The sequence below is a fragment of the Leopardus geoffroyi genome, chromosome D2 (assembly GCF_018350155.1).
Source record: "Leopardus geoffroyi isolate Oge1 chromosome D2, O.geoffroyi_Oge1_pat1.0, whole genome shotgun sequence".
In the NCBI taxonomy this organism is placed as follows: Eukaryota; Metazoa; Chordata; class Mammalia; order Carnivora; family Felidae; genus Leopardus; species Leopardus geoffroyi.
Window position 1 is genome coordinate 17,041,705 of NC_059334.1, and position 24,888 is coordinate 17,066,592.

The 24,888-nt window shown below is 43.2% G+C and overlaps 1 protein-coding gene across 4 annotated transcripts in view; it reads left to right on the forward strand.

Moving 5' to 3' along the window:
* The first annotated feature begins 1,693 nt into the window (after positions 1-1,693).
* The window catches only part of EGLN1 (egl-9 family hypoxia inducible factor 1), a 58,466-nt gene continuing 35,271 nt past the window's right edge, over positions 1,694-24,888 (forward strand). For 2 of the 4 annotated variants that reach the window (XM_045437369.1, XM_045437370.1), the window contains exon 1: positions 1,705-3,189. In XM_045437369.1, the coding sequence (XP_045293325.1) occupies positions 2,263-3,189 (927 nt within the window). In that variant the 5' untranslated portion in view covers positions 1,705-2,262. Of the gene's footprint in view, positions 3,190-24,888 lie in introns of all 4 variants that reach the window. The other 2 variants (XM_045437371.1, XM_045437368.1) reach the window with 2 other exon arrangements.

Consider the following 24,888-nt stretch of genomic DNA (forward strand, 5'->3'; position numbering starts at 1 on the left):
TCAAAAATGTTTGAAAAGTTTGCTTTCTTAGGCCATTAAATAGTTTCTTTACATTTTAAAGAATTTCTAAACTAATTTGCTTGGAATCTGGATTAGTGCAAAGGGCAGACCCAGCAATTCCTTTTTCTTTGTTCCCTTTCCATCCTATCCATCCCACTCTTTGTGGACACTTGGTCCAAATTCTAGGTTGTCCTTTTTCATTTGCAAGTCTACTCCCTGCACTGGACTACATATATACCTCCTGAGTATAACTAGTGTAACTAGTTCATTTGTATGCCAAGGACTTGTGGCATATAGCACGCTCCTAATACATTTGTTGAAAAGCCTAATTAGTAGTATCTGAAACAATATTTTACTCTATTTAATAAAGCTCTGGGATACACAAGTGAGACTGATTCAGATCTTGATTCTTTACAGAAAGTTGGGTTTTTAGTTTGGTTTAGAATTTGAAACTGTGAGTATAACATTTACCTCGGTCTCCCAAAGTCCAAACTAATTGGAATTACTGTCCTCTTTCACCAGGCTGGATTCCCAGGAAACTGTTCATTTATATAGAGGAACTTAATTACACTTTTAAGTTCTGTATAGTTGGTGAAGAGCTTTGATGTTTTGGATTCAGGCTAATTTCTTAAAAAATATTCTACAAAGTGGTTTATAATTATTCCTTATATTCTTCTGCCTTTGACCTACACCTTTCAACTTTTATGTTGTCTGAAAGACCATCACCTCAAAGACTGACGACGTTACTTGCAATCTATTCAGACGATATGAAAGCCTAGCACAGAATTTCCACATTAGCAGGTGTTCAATAAAAATTGTGACAATCAAAATCGCAGCTCTTTTTATTCTTAAATGGCGTGCGGAAAGAAATCTTTGGCTTATTTCTGATAAGGTTTTCACGTTATATAAAACAAAGAACCGTATTCATCTGCGTACCAGCGACTGTCAATACGAGATTTTTTTTTCTTTTAATTTAAGACGTTAACGTAGCAGTGTTCATTGACCACCAAAGTCCAATTCTCAGTAGTTTCATCCGTTTGAATTTAAGTGCCTGGATGTGGATACCGGAATGCGCATTAACTCATCGAACTTGGTAGCCAAAAATTTCTTCACAAGGTTTGACACTCGCCAAGATTTCACAGGGCTTAGAAATGGTTTTTAAAAAATTTAAACAAAACTTCAGCACCTTTAAATGTAGCTCGAACGGGGCATAGGGGCTTGGATGAACACCGCAGCAATAATTAGTACTTTTAACCATTTCAGGCCTCGAAATGGGGGCTGTGTTGGTGTGATGGGAAAAGCAGCCTTGGAATCTGACAGAGTCTAATTCCTGGATTCCGTCCAGTCCTGCGTGACCTTGGGCGAGTTACTTTACTTCTCTGAATTTCCGTTTCCTCCTAGGCAAAAAACCAGGCGAGAGCCACCTTGCAGCGTAGGCTGGAGCGCGCCTAACGCACACCGGGTGGGCCCTAAACAAATAGCAGCCATCTTCTGGTCCCCCGCTCGGCGCCGCAACCCCCAGCAGGTGTAGGCACCGTCCGCGGCGTAGGGCCCGGCGGCGGCCGAGCGGACCCGCCCTTCCGCCCTCCCGGGCCTGCCCCTCGGCGTCCCCGCGCCGGCCTCCGCGTCCCGAGCCCGCCCCGGGCGGAGCCCGCAGAGGGGCGGGGGCAGGGCGCCGGGACCGACTCCGAGGCCCAGCCCCGCCGAGCCGCGTGCGGGGGAGCGGAGGCGGCCCCGGCGCCGCCCGCGCCCGAGCGTGTGTGCTCGGCCGCCGCCCCCTCGGCCCTCCCCTCGGCCCTCCCCTCGGCCCCCTCCGCCCTCGCGCGCCGCCCGCCCGGGTCGCGGCGGGGCCGTGGTGTACGTGCAGAGCGCGCAGAGCGAGTGGCGCCCGCACGCCCTGCGCTCTTCCACAGGCCGGGCCGGGCAGCCCCGGACGGTGAGGCGGCGGCGGCGGCCGGGGCGGCCGATCTCGCGCGTCCGGGCCCGCGTGCCCGAGCGGAGGTCGCCGTCCGCCGCGCAGGCCGCGGTCCCTCAGCTCGCGGCAGCGATGAGGCGCTGAGGCGGCCGCCGGCGCTGCGCGGCAGGACCCGAGGACGAGGCAGCGGCCGGGCCGAGAGCGCGGGGCGCCGGCCTCCCTCAGGCGAGGAGTGGCGGGTGCGTGGCGCAGTGACGGCCTCTGCCGCTCCGCCCGTTCCCCGGCCCCGGGCGAGGCCCTCCGGCCGCCACCCGTCCTGCTCGGCCGCCGTCGCCAACGCCGCCGCCATGGCTAATGACAGCGGCGGGCCCGGCGGGCCGAGCCCGAGCGAGCGAGACCGGCAGTACTGCGAGCTGTGCGGGAAGATGGAGAACCTGCTGCGCTGCAGCCGCTGCCGCAGCTCCTTCTACTGCAGCAAGGAGCACCAGCGCCAGGACTGGAAGAAACACAAGCTAGTGTGCCAGGGCGGCGAGGGCGCCCCGGGCCCCGGAGCGGGCCAGCACCGGCACCCCGGCTCCGCGCCGCCCGCCTCCGCGCCGCCGCCCAGGGCCGGCGGGGCCGGGGCCAGGGAGGCCAGGAAGGCAGTGCCGCGCCGGGACAGCGCCGCCGCCGTCGAGAATGCGGGCGCGCGGGCCGCCGGGGACGCGGCCAAGGCAAAGGCCAAGCCCGCGGCCGACCCCGCGGCGGCCGCTCCCCCGCTTCGCGCGGCTGCAGGCGGCCAGGGCCAGGCGGCGGCGGCGGCCGAGGTGGAGCCCGCGAAGGAGGAGGCGCTGGCCCGCGCGTCGCAGTACCAGGAGAAGGCGAACCTGTACCCGCCGAGCAACACGCCGGGCGAGGGGCTGAGCCACGGCGGCGGCCTGCGGCCCAACGGGCAGACGAAGCCCCTGCCGGCGCTGAAGCTGGCGCTGGAGTACATCGTGCCGTGCATGAACAAGCACGGCATCTGTGTGGTGGACGACTTCCTGGGCAAGGAGACCGGGCAGCAGATCGGCGACGAGGTGCGCGCCCTGCACGACACCGGCAAGTTCACGGACGGGCAGCTGGTCAGCCAGAAGAGTGACTCGTCCAAGGACATCCGAGGCGATAAGATCACCTGGATCGAGGGCAAGGAGCCCGGCTGCGAAACCATCGGGCTGCTCATGAGCAGCATGGACGACCTGATCCGCCACTGTAACGGGAAGCTGGGCAACTACAAAATCAATGGCCGGACGAAAGTAAGTGAGTGCTAGAGGGTGGCGCTGGACATCTCTTACTGGGCGGGCAGCCCCCCTGCCCGGCGACGGGAGCCGCTCAGGGCAGAGGAGCATGGCTTCTCTGTATAAAAGTAATTTCCTTCTTGTGTAGCACCCCCATAAGAAAAAGGGATTTAATCCGTGCAGTAGGTGCTTATCTAGGTAGCTGCTTTCTCTGTGTCCACTATTTTCCACTTAACTGCCCGTTGACAAGCCTCTCTAAGTGCATGTTTTGTGGCTAAACTTAGGCCCTCCCTTTCACTTGGCTTTTTTTTTCTCCCCGCTCCTTTTCCCTTGCACTGTTAGTCCATTCAAACCTGACTGGAGTTTTAGCCTCCCGGTTTGGGGATATTAGGGTAGGACCCAAAGCAAGAGCTGGTTCTGGATATGCCTTGTGTCTGCATATGCCCCTCAATTCTCTGTGGTGTTGGAGCCAGGGGTCAGATTGTGGTTTACAGAGTGGAATGCTGTGTTTAGTTTAAGAATCTGCCAACTTGCCCACGAAAAGATAAACTTAAAATAGGCATGTAGTCCAAAGACTCCTCATATTCAGGAGCTTGGCTGCTCCCCTCTCTCTATTGCTCTTTCCCCCCTTCCTGTCCCTTCTGTTTTGAAACCCACTACAAAAAATGGGGAAAGAAGTATTTCCGTCCTTAGACCTTTCAGTGTAGGTAGGTTACATTTTTAGCAGAGGTTTCCTTTATTTGCTTTGTTAGTGTAATCCTCCTGTTGAAAAAGCTGTGTTGTAGCTTCCTGGAAGAAAACAACAACAACAACACGGAATTGGAGCAGGAGGGAGGGCTGGTTCTGAAGTCTCAATTTGGTGGAATCTCTTTGTTTTCTCTTGTTTTTCCCCAACAGATTCTTTAGTTCGTACCTACTCTAATCCTTCTTCTCTCCTCTAGATGGTAAATGGGAGACTCTTCCCTCCTTAATACTCTCTCCCAGTTCTTTTTCATTTTACTTCCCAGGTCTTAATCTTTTCTTTGTATCCGGCTCCTCCCCAGGCCACCCTGCTCCACCCTCCTCCACCATCAATCTCTGTCTGATTTTTTGAGTTTTGAGAGCTTGTCTTAGGAGATCGTCACATGTGTGTGTTTGTGCACGCATGCTGACTCTTGCCTCTGGTTCTTTTGTGTGTTGTCAGGGTGTCTTTTTTAGCTGTCGTTGGGGGTGACTCTCAGGCTGCCTGAAAGGCTGAGCATAAGGCAATGAGGAAAGTTCTAAACATGAAAATCTTGTGGGGGAAAATACAACGCCAAGTCTGACTTACATATTGCCGCTTTATTAGTGGATGAAGGCACATGTCTGAAGGTCATGTAGTTTGAAAAAAAAACTGAGCAGTTTCTTAATATTAAGCTGGAAGAGAAAAAGGGGTCTGATTAGACCTCAGTCTTGGTCTGCAATGAGAATTTCATTTATATTTAAAAAAAACAAAAAGCTTTGTCATAGATCAGATCTGAATATAGTCACGGACTCTAGAGCAGGACAGGAACTAGCTTGAAGGGATATTAATATAGCTCTGTGCAGACTGACCAGAGTAGTTAGTTGAGGCATAAGCTTAAGGTGAAGTCCTGAAGAAGTTAATGTCCTAAATCTTCCTTGATCTGCTTTCCTTAGTTAATTTAGCTTTCCAAGTTAAGCTAAGCCCTCTCCTATTCTCCCTGTTTTCACCTGTCCTCAGGGAAGGGACAGGTGTTAGAGCTGTTAGCCCAGCTGTTAGAGAAGTTGCTTGTCATGGGGAGCTTCTTCCTCAGGTGTCCCAGTGGCTGAAGGGAGCAGTAGTTGAGGTTTTAAATCACTTGACTGCACATACTGTCATATGATGAAGGACTTGCTGAAGGACGGTCAGACTGTTAAACTCTTTGGATTGATCTTTCCTTACATTAATTTTCAGGGCACAGTTTGAAAATCTGTGAGTTATTGTTGGGAATCCCCTTCATTGTATTTGGTTGAGAGAGTTTTTGTTAAGCGTGTTTAATCATGTAATTTTAGTATTGCTTAAAAAAACACCAAAAACAAATATCTTGCTGTGAGGGAATGGGAAGGCAATCAGATTATTAGCCACCATGCATTGAGCTAGCACAGTGGACTAGGTACCAGATTAAGCCCAGGAGAGACATGATCACAATAATCTTCATCCTATGAAGTAGGTAGTAGTATTCCTAATTTCCATTTGAGAAGGTTTCAGGTCAGACTCGCTTAAGGCCTACCACTTAATGATAACTTCACTGGGATTCAAATTTAGGTCCTTCAGATATCAAGCCCCAGGCTTTTCTACTACTGTGCACGTAGGTAGGATATAGATAAGATGTAGATTACCTAGCATACTGGAACTAAAATTTGGTAGATTTTATTGACAGTGGTAGTCTTGTATGTGAATAACTGTACTTTATGGTTAGGCTCTATAAACTTTTTATTAGGTGACTACACAATGCTTATTTCAAATGTTTATTTCAGTGTCTGCAAAGCCATTTTAAAACTAGCTATTTCAGTGTTGGTCATTTCAGGATAACTTGTAAGAGGGGCAGAATATGGGTACACAATGGGATTAGAGAGAGGGTCTTCAATGAAGAATTCTGTTGTTCTTTACAACACTAGAGTGATTTAAAAAGTTACTTGCGTCAAACGTGTAGTGTTTTTCTCACTTAGCTCTTCACAGCAACTCTGTAAAATAGATTGTTGATATGTTATTCCTGTGTGTAGGTTAGAAAAGTGAGTCTCAGGGAATCGTGCACTTGTTGGAAATCATGCAGCATACCAGGACTTAAACTGAAGTTTTCTGACCAAGATTCTGATGTCCTTTTTTATTTTTATTATCTACTGTGTGGTCTTTGTGTGTCTGAGGGCCTGATAATCAGATGAGGTATAATTGGTTGTGGCTCATTGAGCGTTAGACTCTGATTTCCCCCAAGTTTCTACTTCAGGCATGCTTATCTGGCTCACTGTTTGTCCAACTGCTTTAAAAGAGGAATTGCAAGGGAAGGATGAAGTAATACACAAGGACACTGATGTAACCTGCGTCAAGTTTCCACTTTCTCTGGTCCTTTTATTGGGATTTTCCCCTCTTCTGCCCTTAGACTGACCTTTGATCCTTTTTCCTTTCTCATACTCTTTAGCTGGCAGTGGTGTTCAGGCGGGAGAAATCATGGTCTCCTGATTTGTGGACTTAAGAAATCATAAGGGCCTTGACTTGGGTGGAGATAGACAAGAAGTGCAGACCAGCGGGGATTGCGGGGATCACGGGGAAATGCCGAACCTTAAGGGAGTGATAAAATAGGTTGAGGCTACGAAGAAGGCCATATATATCTAAGATTTTTTGTTAGTGTCATAGTTGGTCTGCTGTGGCTGATTATGGCTTTTAGAGCAAAGAATAGGATGAGGATTATCATCACTGCTGTAGACATGTGACAGTCCTAGATGGTACAAACCAAACCAAACTTCCTTATCCACTTCTGCCACTTTCCTCTGTACTCTTGACATCCACCATGTATAAAGGGGAGCAGCCTGTTCAATGTTTTAATAGCTAAATCAGTCTTAAAGATCAAAGTCCATTATTCTGTATGCAAAAAGGTTGAAAATATGGCAGCTGCAGTAATAACAGTTTCACTGTAGTGCTTTACAGTTAAAAGAGATTCGTTTGGACTGAAAGAGTGGTCTTCATAGGTTGTTACGGAATCAAGGTCAACTTTGTAGGAAAATGTATAATGAGTTAGTTTGCATGTAGTTCACATATAACGTAACTCCTTTAACTGTAAAGGAATTTCGTTAAAAATCTTTTTTAATGTTTATTCATTTTTGAGAGAGAGAGAGAGAGAGAGAGAGAGAGAGAGAGAGAGAGGCAGAGAGAAAGGGAGACACAGAAACCAAAGCAGGCTCCAGGTTCTAAGCCATCAGCACAGAGCCCAATGCGGGGCTTGAACTCAGGAACCGTGAGATCATGACCTGAGCTGAAGTTGGACGCTTAACCAACTAAGCCACCCCTGTGCCCTAAGGAATTTTATTTTAAATCAAAAGGAGTTTGGGGGCACCTGGATGGCTCAATCAGTCAAGCGTCTGACTCTTGATTTCGGCTCAGGTCGTGATCTCATGGTTCATGGGATCGAGCCCCGTGTTGGGCTCTGCACTGACAGCACGGAGCCTGCTTAGGATTCTCTGTCTCTGTCTCTGTCTCTCTTTCCCTCCCTCCCTCCCTCCCTCCCTCTCTCTGTCTCTCTCCCTCCCTCTCCCTCTCTCCCCCACTCGTGCATGCGCTCTCTCTCTCAAAATTAGAAATTGAACAAAAAAACAACTTTAAATCAAAAGGGGCTTTTTGTTTGCACGTTGATAATTCTTCACTCATCTATTACCTAGTAAGCTGCAAAAATATCCCATGAGACCTTAGTCACACAAGAGGACAGCATCTGAACGTGGAAGGAGGCTGGACTTTGTGCTGCTGTTCAGTCTGGCTGGGCTCCTGGATCAGCCACTGTTTCTGTGTCCTTGAGCCACTTGCTTAATATTTCTGAGCTTCGGTGAATGACTCCATTTGCACAGTGGCGTTAAATCCATACCTGCCTTTTCTGCCTTGCAGGCTTGCTGTGAGGAGTACACATAATTATACATATAAAGGCACTTTTTAAAATTTAAAGCAAGGTTGTGAAACCTTTGTTAACTATTACTTTTCTCATCATAAAAGTTTTCAGTTTTTCTGATTCTTTCTGGAAGAGTTCTATGCTTTTCCTGTGTTTTCCCCACGTATAACCCAGAGGGGAAGAGACCGAGAATGATCACCCATGTTTGACATGACCACTACCACTACCCCCCACCAACACATTCGTTTCTTTTTTAAACAGAGGAAATAAGTCCCAGAGAGGTTAAGTGACATGTTCAAGGTCATAGAGCTCCTTACTGACAAATCAGACTGACGTTTGATTCACTTCTTTCTTACACCTGCAACTTTTTGCTGCATCTCTTGGAAAAATGGACATACTCCTACTTAACTAATTTTGGTGTATTTTATACCATTTTTGAGAATTGCTTGAACATTTATAACTTCCCTTTTCTTCTCCTCTTATTCCTCTCATTGTACACTTTGGCTTATCTGACCTATTTAAAATTTTCCTCCTTTGGTTAATTCCTCCCTAATTTCCCCAGATGTTCTTTATTCACCTTCTTTTCTCTCCTCCAACATTCAAGCCATTTTCCTGAAGGAGGCCTACCCTCTCATGTTTCCTTAGTAGGAACTGTCTTTCCATACTCTGCATTTCTGATTTACACTTTCATTCTCTGTTTTCCTCCCCCTTCCTTTTTTCACTATCAGACTGTAAATCTATGTTTGTTCATCTTCTCCAATGTTTTCTGAAGCCTGTGCCTTGCTGGTATGCCTTTGGATAGTGTTATCAGCTTAGTCTTTTTTTTTTTTTTTTTTTTTTTGAGAGAAAACATAAGGGAGAGGGGCAGAGAGAGAATCTTTTTTTTTTTTTTTTAATGTTTATTATTTTGTGTGTGTGAGAGAGAGAGAGAGCATGTGAGCAGGTGAAGGGCAGAGAGGGAGGGAGGGAGAGAGAATCCCAAGCAGGCTCCTTGTTTTCAGCACAGAGCCTGACGTAGGCTTGATCCCACAACCCTGGGATCATGACCTTAGCGGAAATCAAGAGTTGGATGCGCAACTGACTGAGCCACCCGGGTGCTCCTATTGAATGTTTTGCTTTTCTCCTGTTTCATTTTTTTTGCTTTAGACTTTAAAGTGAAACCAAATGTTTCAGTCCCTTTCATTTGAATCCATGCTTAGAGGGTTTTCATAGATGCAGTTTACTAACTACTGTGCTTGCATTTTGCTACCATGCTTGTGTGCTATCTCCTTTTCCACTGTGCCCTTGTTTCTGTACTTGAAACCCTGTAACTATGGGATGGCATTCCTGTCATTTATTGAACCATATTCCTAGCTTTTCTTGGACTCTTATTCCAGCTGAAAGCCTTCCGTTCTGAAAAACAAAACAAAACAAAAACAAACAAAAGAGTCTTCCCTTAAACTATTTTTTTTTTGCACTTGTATTTCCTGGTCCAAACTCTGAACTGTTCTGCCACCTTTATGGGAATGTCTTCTACTTTGTTATCACATTTTCCCAGAACCAACTCACATTTCTGTTTCCAAAGAGCTTAAATAGTATCTGTAGTCTCTATTTGCTCATTAACACCGCTGGAACCTTTTCATGTGTTTGGAGTCCTCATTTTCCTGACTCAGTGTCCCAAATCCCATTTCTTTACAAAAGTGAAATGTATGTATTCTTGGTTCCCCCTTATTCCTGTCCTCTGAGTCCTGTTTTGATCATCTCTTCCATCCTTCGTTCATTCACCAAATATGAAGTGAGTACTTTGCGGTTCTAGGAGTTAGGATTACCTTAACAACAACAAAAAAGCCCTCGTTCTCACGGGGCTTAAATTCTACTTGAGGTGGGTGAAAGGTGGGGAGAGACTGTCTATAAACAAGTGTGTAAGTAAATATACAACATGTTAGGTGGCAGATATTAAGGCAGAAGGTAAACAAGGCCAACATTAAGGCGAAAAGTAAACAGGGGGTACTCTCTTAGGATCCATAAAGTAGTAAGATGATATTTAAGGAGACGCTTGAACAAAACGAGGACCTGGCTTATGTGGATACATGCAAGAAGAACATTGCAAGTAAAGATACTACAGAGCAGATACAACAGTGCTCGGTGTGTTGGGAATACTGTGGTTAAAGCAGAGCGAGGGAGGGGGTGTGGTAAGGATGCAATCAGTGAAGCAGTGGGAGAAGAAGGAAGAGCAGTTCATGTAGGATTTTGCCTCGTAGGCAGGAACGGTGGGTTTTATCCTAGGTGATCGGGCGGCCATTGGGGAGTTTGTTTTAAACGCTCTCTGTGGCTGCTGGGTTGGAGTAGACTGGAGGGGAGCAAGAACACCAGTGAGGAAATCCTTGTAGTCGTCTAGGCTCTAGAAGACGGTGGCTTAAATCAGAGTAGCAACTGCAGACATGGTGAAAAAGGGTTGGGTTCTGGGTATATTTTAAAAGTAGAGTCAGTGAGATTCGCTGATGGATTTGACGTGAGGTGTGAAAGAAAGGAAGGCGTCAGAGTGACTCCAAGGGTTTTGGCTTGAGCATTGGGAGGAAATAATTATTATTTTGTTTTGCCCTAACTCTCTGCCTTTCTTCTCTTGCCCCACTTTTTCAGTTTCTATTTATAGCAGCTTGTTGACACTTATTTTGCAGCCAGAACTACAGAAAAAAGTTCTGCGCTCTTCTTTTGCACATTCCTTCAAGTTGGCTGTGCTTGATGCTACCGTTGTTGACCTCACAGCCCATCTTTTCTTCTCCAGAGGCTTTATGGCTTCCTTGCACAGTGTGTGCTCCCGTCAGCCCTACCGCGGGGGCTGCCTGCAGGGATTGCTGCGGGAAACCTTGCCGCATTTCTGGTGCTGTCCGCAAGCCTGGCTGTGCCTTCTCGCATGAACTGCTCACTTAAGATGGCTTACAGATACAAATCACGTAAAAAGAATTACACGGATTGGGAAAGTCTAGGGAAACACCGGGGAAAATTGAATGGTTCAATGCGAGAGACAAAGATGTAGATTAAATGTCCAGATAAAGTCAGAAACAAAACACCTTCATGTAAATATGCTGTGGAAACTCAAACGATAATAGAAAATCGAGAAGAGCTAGAAGGAATATAAAATATCAAAAGTAATCCCATTGACATATAGAGATAACACAGGATGATGTGATAGCTTCCTGTAGTAAGGAAGGAGGGGATAAATTTATGATCGCTTGGGGACCATATTCAGTGGTCTGAAAAGAGGCCAGAGAAGTAGTTCTCACACCCTTATTGATAAGTTCCCATTAGAATATTGTATCCAGGACTTTGAAGGGTAAGAAGCCTTGGTTTTGACTCCAGGGTGAGGGGAGGGCCCAGAAGTATGGTTGAACATTAGGTTATTGTGTATGAAATGGGTTTTAAAATTTTTAAACCTGAAGAGTCAAACATGAGCTTATAGAATCCAGGAATCTGTACTCTCAATTTAATTCAAACAACTTCAGTTTAGGACTAAATAATAAAACCTAGGTAGGAAATAGCAGATCTAGCCAATTAACTGGAAAGGTCTAATGAGGATTTTGGAGTAATCAGAGATTGACCATGCATCTGAATTTTTTCTCAGTATAGGTACTCAGTTCTCATCTATAAATGGTAACTAGAAGTTCAGAGTCTATAGTTTTGTCTTATAATTATCCTTCATTCTAGCTCTAGAAAGTTTTTACCTTCTGTTGTGCCTTCCTCTGACTTCTTAGCACTATTCCTCTGAAATAGGTGTCTTAAAAGTTACTTTTTTTTTTTTAATGTTTATTTATTTTTGAGAAAGAGAGAGAGACAGAGTGCGAGTGAAGGAGCAGAGAGAGAGGGAGACACAGAATCTGAAGCAGGCTCTAGGCTCCCAGCTGTCAGCACAGAACCTGACGCAGGGCTCGGACTCAGGAACCGTGAGATCATGACCTGAGCCGAAGTCAGACACTTAACCGACTGAGCCACCCAGGCAGCGCTAACTATAGTTTTTTCTTGAAGTTCAGTTCTTAATTTTCTCCTCATCACTGTCAGAAGACACAGGTAGGAAGAACTTGAAACATCTCTGTTTCTATACTTTTCTTTTGCCTATTGCTACATAATAAACTGCCCCAAAACGTTGTGACTTAAAACAGTACGGATTTATTATCTCAATTCCTGTAAATCAGGAATCTGGGCACAGCCTAGCTTCATCCTTGCCTTCACTGTTCCTCAAGATGTCGGCAAGGGTCTGCACTCTCCTACCAAGGCTTGAATGGGGTGTGTCTGCTTTCAAGCTCGCTCTCTGGATGTTCATTTTCTCATGGGTTTTTGGACTGAGGGCTTCAGTTCCTTGCCATGTGGGTCTCTCCAACACAGGAACTCGCTTCATCAAAGCGTGCAAGCCAAGAATGCCCCAGCAAGACTGAAGTCGCAGGCTTTTGCAGCCTAACCACGGAGACATCCATCACCTGTACAGGATTCTTTTGTTAGCAGCAAGTCACAAGATTGATTCCACACTCAAGGGGAAGGAATTACACAGGGTGTGAATGCCATTTCTTAAGTTGTCTCTTCCTTTGCCACGTGTGCCCCTTAAATGTTACTGTTCTTCATGGTCTGTGGTTTGTCTTCTCTCTTTGCTCTAGTCAACACATTTTTCTCCCTGATTATCACTTTGCACTTGGGAAGCTCACAGGTTCTTAGGGTAGTTTGCCTGTGTTCAAAGCCTGGTTTAGCTACTTAATTGTACTCTGATTTTAGGCACATTTTCTAACAAAGCATCAGCTTCCTCATTGGTATAATAGGAGTTAATAGCGCCTAATTCAATCATGTTTGTTTGAAGATAGATGAGATGATGCATGAGAAATGCTCAGCAGGTGATCAGTTAGTGCTCATTTAATATTAGTTGTAACTGTAATAATAATGGAAGGAGGAGGACGAGGAGAGGAACAACCATGACTTCAGCTAGTAGGATTTGTCAGAGTCCTTGATCTGGCCTTACCCTGGCGTCTGCAGAGGACTAATGGATACCTTCACCTGAATGTTCTGGAAGTACTGCAAACTCAGCATGGTTAAGACTGAAGTGCCCTCCCAAGTTTCCTCTTGGAGGGGATGAGGGTTGGTGGGGCTATGTGGTGGGGAGAGTGGGGGAGCAGGTTTAAAACTGGTCCTGTCTTTGAACTGCATTTATGTTTTCAACAACTATTTACAGAGTGAGTGCCCAGTATATGCCAGGGTCAGTGCTAGGCAAGTCAAGGTCATTCTCTCTGCCATTCTGGAGTTTTATTGTCCGAGGGGAGACAACCTTGAGCCAGCAATACCATGTGTGGTGGATGTTGATCAGATGTACAAGGTCCTATGGGAGCTTGTTCGAGGGGCCCTAATAGCCTGCACGCCAGAGAAGGTCTCCCGGAAGAAGCAGTTCTTCAGACTGATGCTTCCAGCAGTTCAGTCAATTTCAGTGGAGGAAGACCATTGAAAGTCTCCAGGTCTGAAAAGAGCATGATGTTTCAGAAGAACATACCTTTTTTTATGACTATGGGAATTTTACCTATTTAAAAATTATTTCCTACCTGTGTCTTGTCCCTGTTTCCATTTACACTGCCCTACTGAGACCCATCTTCTTTTCTGTCTAGATTATTACAAAAGTCTATTTTTTTTCTCTTTTCGTGTGTTTCCTTTCCTGTCCATTCTTTCTTGGTGTTACGTTCCGAAAACACAGATCATGTTGTTGTCCTGCTTGAAAATGTTTCCTCCAGAGTCTTGATATGCCATACAAATTTAAAAAAAAAAAAATTTTTTTTTTTCAACGTTTATTTATTTTTGGGACAGAGAGAGACAGAGCATGAACGGGGGAGGGGCAGAGAGAGAGGGAGACACAGAATTGGAAACAGGCTCCAGGCTCCGAGCCATCAGCCCAGAGCCCGACGCGGGGCTCGACGCGGGGCTCGAACTCACGGACCGCGAGATCGTGACCTGGCTGAAGTCGGACGCTTAACCGACTGCGCCACCCAGGCGCCCCACAAATTTTTTTTTAAAAAAACATCATTTCTCATCATATATTTTCTACTCCTGCCACCGGAGCCTTCTGGCAGGTTCCTTGAACCTGCGTTTGCTTTCTGCCTCTGTCCATTTCCCTGGCTCTTTCTACGTGGAAAGGTGGTAGGGGGGTTTCTTTGAGTGGAGTCTTGCCCCATTTCCGCTAAGCAGAGTTACAATTCTATCCTGTGTGTTGCTGTGACACTTCTTATCAATGATAGCGTGCTTTCTACAGTGGTGGGACTCCTGTCCTAAACGTGAGCCACTTGAGGATGGGACCCCTGTCTTATCCGTGCTGCACAATGTTCATCAGGTGAGGCATGCAGTAAGTATCATATTTAAATTTCCACTGCCCTATTTTGATTGAGGTTTTGATTATTTTGCACCTGGATTGTTACACAGTATTATTACTTGTTTCTTAATTCACTCTTTTCCATGTACTACTTGTATCCATCTTTTATAAATTCAACATTTGTCAAAAGCTTACTCAGAAATCTCCTGAGTTTTATTTAAAAAAAATTTTTTTTTAATATTTTTGTTTATTTTTGAGAGAGAGAGAGAGAGAGAGAGACAGAGTACAAGCGAGGGCGGGGCAGAGAGAGAGGGAGACACAGAATCCCGAAGCAGGCTCCAGGCTCCGAGCTGTCAGCACAGAGCCCGACGAGGGGCTTGAACTCATGAACTGTGAGATCATGACCTGAGCTGAAGTTGGACGCTTCGACTGAGCCACCCAGGCGCCCCATCTCCTGAGTTTTATTTAAAGGAGACAGTTTGATTCTTATGCACATAATGCTCACCGATGGCCTACAACCACACCATCTGTCCGTTGGTCTTCGCTTCTCCTCTTTGACAAACGCGCTACTTCTGCCAGCCTGTTTTCTTCCTGTTGCCCTTCTCACTCCGCCCAGCACATCTGTGAATTCTTTCACTGGTTTATGACTCGCACACCCTGCTCCAGCAATTTAAATCATTTGCGTTCTTTAAGACCTGGCTTAAATCCCATTCCCAAATATCTCCTTGAACACTGTGCCTCCACCGATCTCTCTTCTCAAAAACTTTGTACACCATTTATTCCTGACGTATCTTCTCCAGAAAGAAGGGCAGAGGGGCTGTTTATATAGCGTTCTGACTTATGCAAAGCACCTTTTGTTGTTGTTCATGGTTTTTATTATTCACATATGAACACTTAGTCGTACCCGACTGCCCTGCACCACAGCACACCTCACCCTGCTCCCCCTTATTTCTGTCTCATTTCTAAATCTACAGTAAGGGGTTTAGAAAGTCCGTGAGGGTTTCTGTCCTATCGTGACCAGCTTTCCTTTCTGTGCTTACTGTGCTGCTTCTAGTCCCTATTTTTCCAGTTAAAAATAACCCAGGCCAATATGGCCTAAACTATTTTTAACTCCTAAGTCTGGGTGCTGTGAAGATAAAATGAAGTTTCATGCCATTGCCTAGGCCCAAAGTCAGTTGATCGGGTTACAGATGGCTGTAGAATCCTGCCCGTCCGTGAATCTCAAGGGGGACGGGCCTGCGTGCGTATCTTCCCTCCCTCTCCCCCACCAGTGGCATGAGAATCCCCAGCGAACATGCGTCACTTCAAAACAAAGCAACATAATAAACATGATGTTGAAAGTGACCCCTTGTGTATTCTTCTGCATGACCTGGAAGAGAGAAGCTTATGGCTAGCAAGCTGACACGAAGTTCAAGTTGACATTGATACCATGTGATTAATATACAAAGTAAAAATTTTCAAGAGCGAACTTTGAAACTTCTAAAATTATCCTACTTTTGATTTGGTTTTAGAACTATATTCAGAATTTCAAATAACATTAAAGATGGTTTAAGAGTGATATTTAACACCAGAGGACATGGGTTAAACAAGGTGAGACATACTTCTTTATGATCAGAAAACCTGTGACTTTAGCCACATTCAAGCATTCGATCAGTTTGGGAGAAACCGTCGACTTAACTGTTCCAAGAGGGCACCAGTAGTGCCGATGATGGAAACCCGTCAGTGTCATGGTCATTTGAATTTGGCCTTGAAACGTATTTGGACATTCGTATGCTTAAAAAGAGTTGCATTTCCTAATTTTGCTGAATTTTGGTACTTAAAATGTGTTTTCCTTCTCTGAGTACAGTCTTGGGGTTGGTAAGGAAGGGAACCTGAGATTTCATATTTACTGCAGATAATTCATGTGTGAAAGAATGGTTGTAGTTTTGGTGCATACTATTGTGTATTTTTTGAATAAAGAAAACTTAGACTAAAAATCATGTATAATAATAAAATAGCATCCTTCCCCAATAGCTTAGGAGTTTTTTTTTTTTTTTTTCAAAGTGATTATGCATGTTAGTGGTTTATAACTTTGTATTGCTTCTGGACCCCTTTGGGAATCTAATGGAAGCTGTGCAGTTTTTTACCCTAATGAAGAACATGCATGTAAAGTTTTGCTTATTATAACACGCATCATAGACCCAACATTAAGAACACTTGTTACAAGAAGGGTTCTAAAAGAGTAAAACAAACATTTTTAAGCATTTAAAAATTAAATGTTTATGGTAGAGTGAATTTCTTTTTTCTTTTATTTAAAATTTTTTTTAATGTTTATTTTTGAGAGAGAAAGAGAGACAGTGCAAGCAGGGGAGAGGCAGAGAGAGAGAGGGAGACACAGAATCCAAAGCAGGCTTCAGGCTCCCAGCTGTCAGCACAGAGTTGGACACGGGGCTTGAACTCAGGAACCATGAGGTCATGACCTGAGCTGAAGTCAGACGCTTAACCAGCTGAGCCACTCAGGCGCCCCCAGGTTTCTTTATTTATTCAGTTGCTGTTCTTCCCCTGTGTCTGTAGAACTGTGCCTTGGATTTTCCCCCCATGGTAGTACTCAAGTTGTAGAGACCCAGATAATGGGATATACATTATAATTTAAAACTAGTGGTGTATATGTATGGACTTCTGAAAGATGTTTGCCTCATACAATCTGAATATAATAAAACAAAACAAAGTTAACCGGCATGTACCAAGGTGGAAACCATAACCTTAGTACTTCTCTAAGCAGGTGCTGGGTTAAGGCTTGCTTTAGTATTCTAGATGTACAGTTCCATAAGACTGAGAACCTTTACCAGAAATGATTAACACTGCATTGTGTTTCTTTCTCTCTTTTCTCTTCCCTTTATACTGTCTTATTCCCTGCTCCCATTACATGCGTTCATGTGTCTTTTGCTTTTATTTTGGTTTCTTACTTGTAACTAGCATTTCAGTAAGATTAATTTGAATTTTTAAAAAATAAAAACCTCAGTAACAGTGCACCAGGGGCCCAGGAGTAGGGGTACTCTCTTACTAATAAAAATGAAACTAGAATTTATTGGTTGGTTTTATTTATATTAAAAATAGTTCCTAGAATTGTTAAGATCTAAAGCATCTCTTGATAGTTTTGGTAGAAAGTATCTTTAAAATATGTAAGAACAATTTGTTCATATTGCTAGTTTCCAGGAACTGTGTTTTGATGTTGCATGACAACAGTGAGGTATTTCTCTAATGTATACTTACTGTAAAGGTTCCTGCAGGTGTTTCTTTGTCTTAGAATTGTCTCGAGAAAGGGAGGACAGTAGGGAAAAGAGGTGATTGTTGACAGGAGCCAGGAATGGGAATAGACTGGCCACCCTGCTCTGGGTTCTTGTCCTCTGTCTCTCAGTGCTGAGCAAATCACTCAGCACCTCTCCCACTTACTTTATCGATGCAGTGGGAATCATATTGACCTAGTTAAAGGAGATATGTTGATTGATTATTGTAAGAAGTTTTTTTAAATTTTTTTAATTATTATTATTTTTTTAAGATTGTATTAAGTAATCTCCACACCCAGTGTAGGGGCTTGAACCCACAAGATCGAGATCAAGAGTCGCACGCTCTCACCAACTGAGCCAGCCAGGAACCCCCTGTAAGAAACTCTTAAAAAAGTGATTATATTTTTAGCTTTCTGCAGCACCTTTTCAAATTGTTAGGACTTGGCCTTGACTCTAGACCTTTGTTCTCCTGCCCCATGTTGATTAACATTAGCATCACAAGTTAAAGTTCAGTTGTAGATTCTGAATTCTTGACTTGTCTTTAATGGGATACCAGAACCGTATTTTTATCTTGGGGTTCTTTTTTGTTTGTTTTATTTTATTCCCAGTTAGTTAACATACATTGTTACATCAGCTTAAGGTGTATGATACAGTGATTCAACAATCGTATACATTATTCAGAGCTCATCATGGTAAATATATTCTTAACCCCTTCACCTAGTTCATCAGTCCCCGCCACCCACCTCCCCTCTGGTGGCCATGAGCTTGTTTTCTTGTTTTTTTGTTTTTCTCTTTTTTTCTTTGTTCATTTGTTTTGTTTCTTCAATTCCAAATAGGAGTGAAATCATATGGTATTTGTCTTTCTCTGACTGACTGACATTGCTTAGTATTATATTATACTCTCTAGCTCCATCCATGTCGTTGCAAATGGCAAGATTTCATTCTTTTTATGGCTGAGTAATATTCCATTATATATATACGTATACACACACACACACACACACACACACCCACATCTTTGTCCATTCATGTATCAGCTGAATGGATACTTGGGCTGCTTCCATATTTTGGCTATGGTAAATAATGCTGCAATAAACATAGGGGTGCATATATCTTTCCGAATTAGTATTATTGTATTCTTTGGGAAAATACCCAGTAGCGGAATTACAGGATCTTAGCGTAATTCTATTTTTAATTTTTTGAGGAACCTCCATACTGCTTTCCACAAGTGGCTGCACCAGTTTGCATTCCTTGCAGCAGTGCACAAGGATTCCATTTTCTCTACATTCTCACCAACACTTGTTTCTCGTGTTTTTGGTTTTAGCCATTCTGACAGATATGAAGTGATGCCTCATTGTAGTTTTGATTTCTAATTCCCTGATGATTAGTGATGTTGAACATCTTTTCATGCATCTGTATGTCTTCTTTGGAGAAATGTCCGTTAATATCTTTGGCCAAGTTTTTAATTGGATTATTTGGGTTTTTTGGTGTTGGATTATATTTTGGGGATACTAACCCTGTATCACATACGTCATTTGCAGATACCTTCTCCTCATCAGTAGGTTGTCTTTTAGTTTTGTTGATTGTTTCCTTTGCTGTGCAGAACCTTTTTATTTTGATGTAGCGCCAAGAGTTTATTTTGTTTTTTTTTTTCCCTCGCCTCCGGAGACTTATGTAAGAAAATGTCGCTACGGCCAATATCAGAGAAATTACTGCCTGTGTTCTCTTCTAGGATTTTTATGGTTTCAGGTCTCACATTTAATCCATTTTGGTTCTTAATCCATTTTGAATTTATTTTTATACATGGTTTGAGAAAGTGGTCCAGTTTCATTCTTCTGCATGTAGCTGACCAGTTTTCCCAACACCATTTGCAGAATCTTATTTTTAATTAAAATGTATTTAATGTTGATTAGGCAGTTGGCACATGGCCTTGACACTGTAAAAAAAGAAATGGTCCATTGATAAGGGCATCTTGCACTGAATTTCAGGTAGTTGTGTTACATCATGGATAATGAAATAACAGACAGGGACACTTTGATCAAAGCATTTCTCTCTCTCTTGGCCCTCTTCCCCCCCCCCGCCCCTTCACTCTGCCACTCTATGTCCTCTTAGCAGAATGAAGTCAGATGGCAGTGAATATTTTATTTATTATTAATTTAATTACTTAAGGTGCATCTAAAAAATTGAATCTTTTAGGTGTTAATTTTAGAAGCTAGTCATGCATACAAATTAGCTAGTGCCTATAAAATGATTGGATCAGATCTCACACAAGTGAGTTTATACTTATTTTATAGTTTTTATTGGTGATGTACACATAGATCCGGTTGTTTTGTAATCTGTTGGTATTAGTATTTCTTTTATTTACCATAGTGTCTATGGCTTAATAAGCTTTTATTTCATTATTTTTTTATGTTCATTTACTCTTGAGAGAGGGAGAGAGTGCCTGCACATGAGCAGGGGAGGGGCAGAGAGACCGGGACACAGAATCCGAAGTAGGCTCCAGGTTATCAGCTGTCAGCACAGAACCTGACGTGGGGCTCAAACTCATGCAGGATGAGAGATCATGACCTGAGCGGAAGTCTGCCGCTCAACCAACTGAGCCACCTAGGCACCCCAACAAAAAGCTTTTAAAACAAAATCCTAAAAGTTAATTCTTAATTCCCTAAAATGATGGAAAGTGTTTGGCGTTAACTAGTTATTTTTCAGCCATGCTTTGTGGCTTCTTTTTACCCTTAATGTATCATACCATCTTGTGGCTGTCATCGATTCCTAGAGTTAACTTTGGTGTCTGCTCTGTTGAATTTGACTCATGATATTTGTGCTCATAATGAAAGATGCATTTTAAGAAGCCTGTGTTGCCCTTGATTTAAGAAATTGCTTGGGGATGCCTGGGTGGCTCAGTCAGTTGACTCTTGATCAGCACCTCAGGTTGTGATTTACTGTCGTGAGATTGGAGCCCCGTGTTGGGCTGTGCGCCGAGCGTGGAGCCTGTTTGGGATTCTCTCTCTCTCAATCTCCCTCTCTCTCTCTCTGAATAAACAAATAAATAAACATTAAGAAATTGCTTGTAGATTCCACACTTTTTTTTTCTAAAATTGAATGTTCTTGACAGTTGAAACATGAAACCATTGAAACCATTGAAACTTTGCATATTATAGGAAGCAGCTTTACTATGTTTTGACTCTGGTTAAGATTATTTTAGTTGTTTACAAAGGAAATAAAACTTATTTGAAAATAAGGAATGGAAGGGCAAGTGAAGTTAAACGGCACGTGTCCATAACTGAATTTTTCTTATAGAAATATATCTATCCAGATATTATAGAAGAGTAATTGCTTTGAATTTTACAAATACTTTGGATAATTTAATAATTTAATGTAGCTTAAATACGTGGTAATTTTAAGACTTTTTTTTTTTTAATTTTTTTTTTTTTGAACGTTTTTATTTTATTTATTTTTTGGGACAGAGAGAGACAGAGCATGAACGGGGGAGGGGCAGAGAGAGAGGGAGACACAGAATCGGAAACAGGCTCCAGGCTCTGAGCCATCAGCCCAGAGCCCGAGGCGGGGCTCGAACCCACGGACCGCGAGATCGTGACCTGGCTGAAGTCGGACGCTTAACCGACTGCGCCACCCAGGCGCCCCAAGACTTTTTTAATGTTCATTTATTTTTTTTGAGAGAGAGTGTGCAAGCGGGGGAGGGGCAGAGAGAGGGGGAGACAGGATCTGAAGCAGGCTCTGTGCTGTCATGGTGGAGCCTGACATGGGGTTCAAATTCAGGAACCGTGAGATCAGGACCTGAGCCGAAGTTGGATGCTTAAATGACTGAGCCACCCAAGCGCCCCGGCTTTATGTGTTTCTGATGACAAATAATACAGTGCTTCAAAATACGTGAAGCAGAAACTGATGGAATAGAAAAAAGCAATAGACAAATTAAAAATTAAAGGTGAAGATTTCAGTGCTTAGTTTTAGTCATTGTTATAGCTATAACAGTTATGTATAAAATAGAGGAAAATCAATAAGGGTGAGAAGACTTCAGCACTATCAACCAACTTGACCTAATTGACATCTGTTGAAAACAGAAAATCTTTGTGACCTTGAGATAGGCAGAGATTTTTCAGGACAAGATAAAAAGATGAACCATAAAAGAAAAAAACTGACAAATTGGACTCTAAACGTGAAAGCCTTTTGCTTATAGAAAAATACCGCTTTTGGGGCGCCTGGGTGGCGCAGTCTGTTGAGCGTCCGACTTCAGCCAGGTCACGATCTCGCGGTCCGTGGGTTCGATCCCCGCATCGGGCTCTGGGCTGATGGCTCAGAGCCTGGAGCCTGTTTCCGATTCTGTGTCTCCCTCTCTCTCTGCCCCTCCCCCGTTCATGCTCTGTCTCTCTCTGTCCCAAAAATAAATAAACGTTGAAAAAAAATTTAAAAAAAAAAAAAAGAAAAGAAAAATACCGCTTTAAAAAAAAAAAGATATTTTCTCTCTTGAGAGAAAATGTTTATAAAACATAATATCTAATAAATCTGGAATATATGCTTTTTAAAAAATATAAGCATATATTGTAATCTACATATACAGACATAAAACAGGAAAGAAATAACCACTGTTAATGTCTTAATATTTACTTTTTTCTCTCTCTGGGTTTTGCCATTATGGCTAACTTGTTCTTCATAATTTGCTCTTAAGTTTTTGTTACTTAGTTTTTGTGTTCTTTTATGAAAAATTTCTTTAAATGGGGGTTGCCTGGTTGGCTCAGTCAGTTGAGCCTCTGACTTTGGCTCAGGTTATGATCTCACGGTTCATGGGTTCAAGCCCTGTGTCGGACTTTGCTGACAGCTCAGAACCTGGAGCCTGCTTTGGATTCTATGTCTCCCTCTCTCTCTGCCCCTCCCCAACTCATGCTCACTCGCTCTCTCAAAAAATGAGTAAACATTAAAAAAATTTTTTTAAGGCAAACAGCAGTCAAGGTGATTCATTAGATATTGGAGTCATGGAGATAGATGAGTCTGCTCGCTTAGGTAACAACAGAGAGCCGGTAGAGAAAAATCCTGTCGTGTTTTCCATTCTCCCGTAAATGTCTCTCTGTTTTTTCTCCTTGGTTGTAGGTAGGATCCAGTTCATTGCAGACTGTTCGACTGAAAGCCTTAGTTTCTCACTGGCTGTTGGCTGGAGGACTTTCTCCTTCCCTTGATCTTTTATAGAGTAGGAAATATGGACAGTTTCACAGTGTGGCAGCTGCTTCCCTCAGAGTGGGCAAGTGAGAGAGGGTGAGAGGTTTAAATATTTCTTATAACTCAGTAATAAGTGAAACAACTTAGGAGAAAATAGGCAAAATATTTGAGCAGGTATTTCACAAGAGAAGATATATAAATGACCAAATATGTGAAAAGATTCTCAGTATGTCATTGGTTGTTAGGGATATGAAAATTAAAAGTGCAACGAGATACCATTGTACATACACTAAAATGGCTAGAACTTAAAATCCTAAGAGTACCAAATTTTGGTAAGGATGTAGCAAATACAACTGGAATCCTTCTACACTGATAGATTCATCACTTGTGAGAATGCAAAAGGGAATGCCACTTTGGAAAACAGGTCGGCCATTTTTCTAAAGAGTCTAAATATAGACTCTTCTTATGACCCTACGTATCTAAGTATTTGCTCCTAAGTACCCACCTAGAGAAATAAAAACATGTCCACACAAAGACTTGAGTATTGTCATTCATCATAGTCAAAAACAGGAAGCAAGCAACCCGAGGGGCCATCATCTGGTGACTGGATAAATAAGATGTAGTGTGTGATGCAGTGGGATCCTGTTCAGCCATAGAATGAAACGAACTGTACTCTTGGGCAGCAACTTGGATAAATCTCAGAAACATTGTGCCAAGGGAGAGATTGTACTATCAGCTATTTCGCTACTTGTAATGGAAGTTTGTGTTCTGATTTTTTGCTATGGCCTTAGATACCCTTGAAGATACCCACAGTTTTTCTAAGAAAAATTTCCAGAGGTAGAATTGCTGGGTTAGAGAAGGTTTTTATATGTTTATGTGGCCAGCATTACTGAATGCTTATGTACCAAGCGTGTTTGTAAGTACTCTTTCCACCCAGATTATCTTGTTCAGTTCTCATAACAACCATAGAAAGTAGAGGTACTATTATTTCCCTCATTTCTCACTAGAGGAAACTAAGGCACAGAAAGATTTTTTTTAAAAAACTTGTTTCAAATCACACAACTAGGAAGTTAGAGAGCCGGGGCACAAATCAGGAGTGTGCTTATGGAGCTATTTATGCATGTTTTGAGGGTATTGTATTTGTTTTCAGGTCCCCTACTTGATCTTGCTCTGTGCATTACAGAAATTTCTTAATTTTAGGAAGTTGAGGATAAGCCAAGTGTTTATCAAATGAGTCTTTCTCTTTCCTTACTGAAGTAATTTCAGAAATGTACCATTGGAATGTTGTTTAATTTCAACAAAGACAAGCTCATACTCAATGAAAACACCAACCATTCACTTAAAGGAACATTCTTTTGAGAGTATACAAATATACTGTGCAATTCTTTGAGCTGGTTTTTTCAGGCAAATTGTATAAAGGTATCAGATAGTAAATCCATGTTAACCTCAAACACTTATCAAGATACTGTTGTTTTGTTTTTTTTTTTTTGTTTTATTTGACAGAGCGTGCACGCACATGAGCAGGGGAGAGGGATAGAGGGAGAGAAAGAGAGAGAATGCCAAGCAGGCTCCACACTCGGTACGGAGCCTGATGTGGGGCTCCATCCCAAGACCCAGGGATAATGACCTGAGCCAAAATCAAGAGTGGGACACTCAACCCAGTGAGCCACCCAGGCGCCCCAAGATAAGGTTTTCAAATAGGCAGTGTGTGCAGAGGGTGTTGTAGTCCTTTTGGCGTGTAAGTTTTGCACCAGAATCACGTTGATGTCGGGCCTGCTGTACATCTCCTGAATCAGAGATTTTGAATCCAGAGTGAAGGCCAGACAACTTTGTAGAACTTCACAGAAATTGATTCCCATTTGGGTCTGAGGAAAATAGTATAGGACATACTGTTAATCAGTAAGGGATCTTAAAAATGTAATGTCCGATATATCAGATACCCAAAGGATGTTTATTAACTATTCTGAACACTTCTTAACCCAACGATTTGCAAAGAAAAAAGATCTTTTCATTAACTAAAATAATGGGTTTACATATTCTTGATTGCATTAATCCCATAAATTGCTATTTTCTCACCTCCCCCTGCTCCCCCCCCCCATGTCTTCTACAAGTAGATGATACTATCTGCCTTTACTTGTTCGTCACTTACTTATTCTTAACCTCTCTCATAATGTGACATGTGCCTTCAGGCACTGTTCTGAAATTCATCTTTTGAAAGTTGTTATTCTCCTCTTACAAGAGGACCTGTCCTTTTCTGTCTCCCACCTTTTCTCTTTCCCACCTTTTCTCTCCTTAGCTGCCCTGTAGTGCTTGACCCCACTATTAGTGTGGTGTATTGGTTGGGGAGTGTAGGATTCAGAAT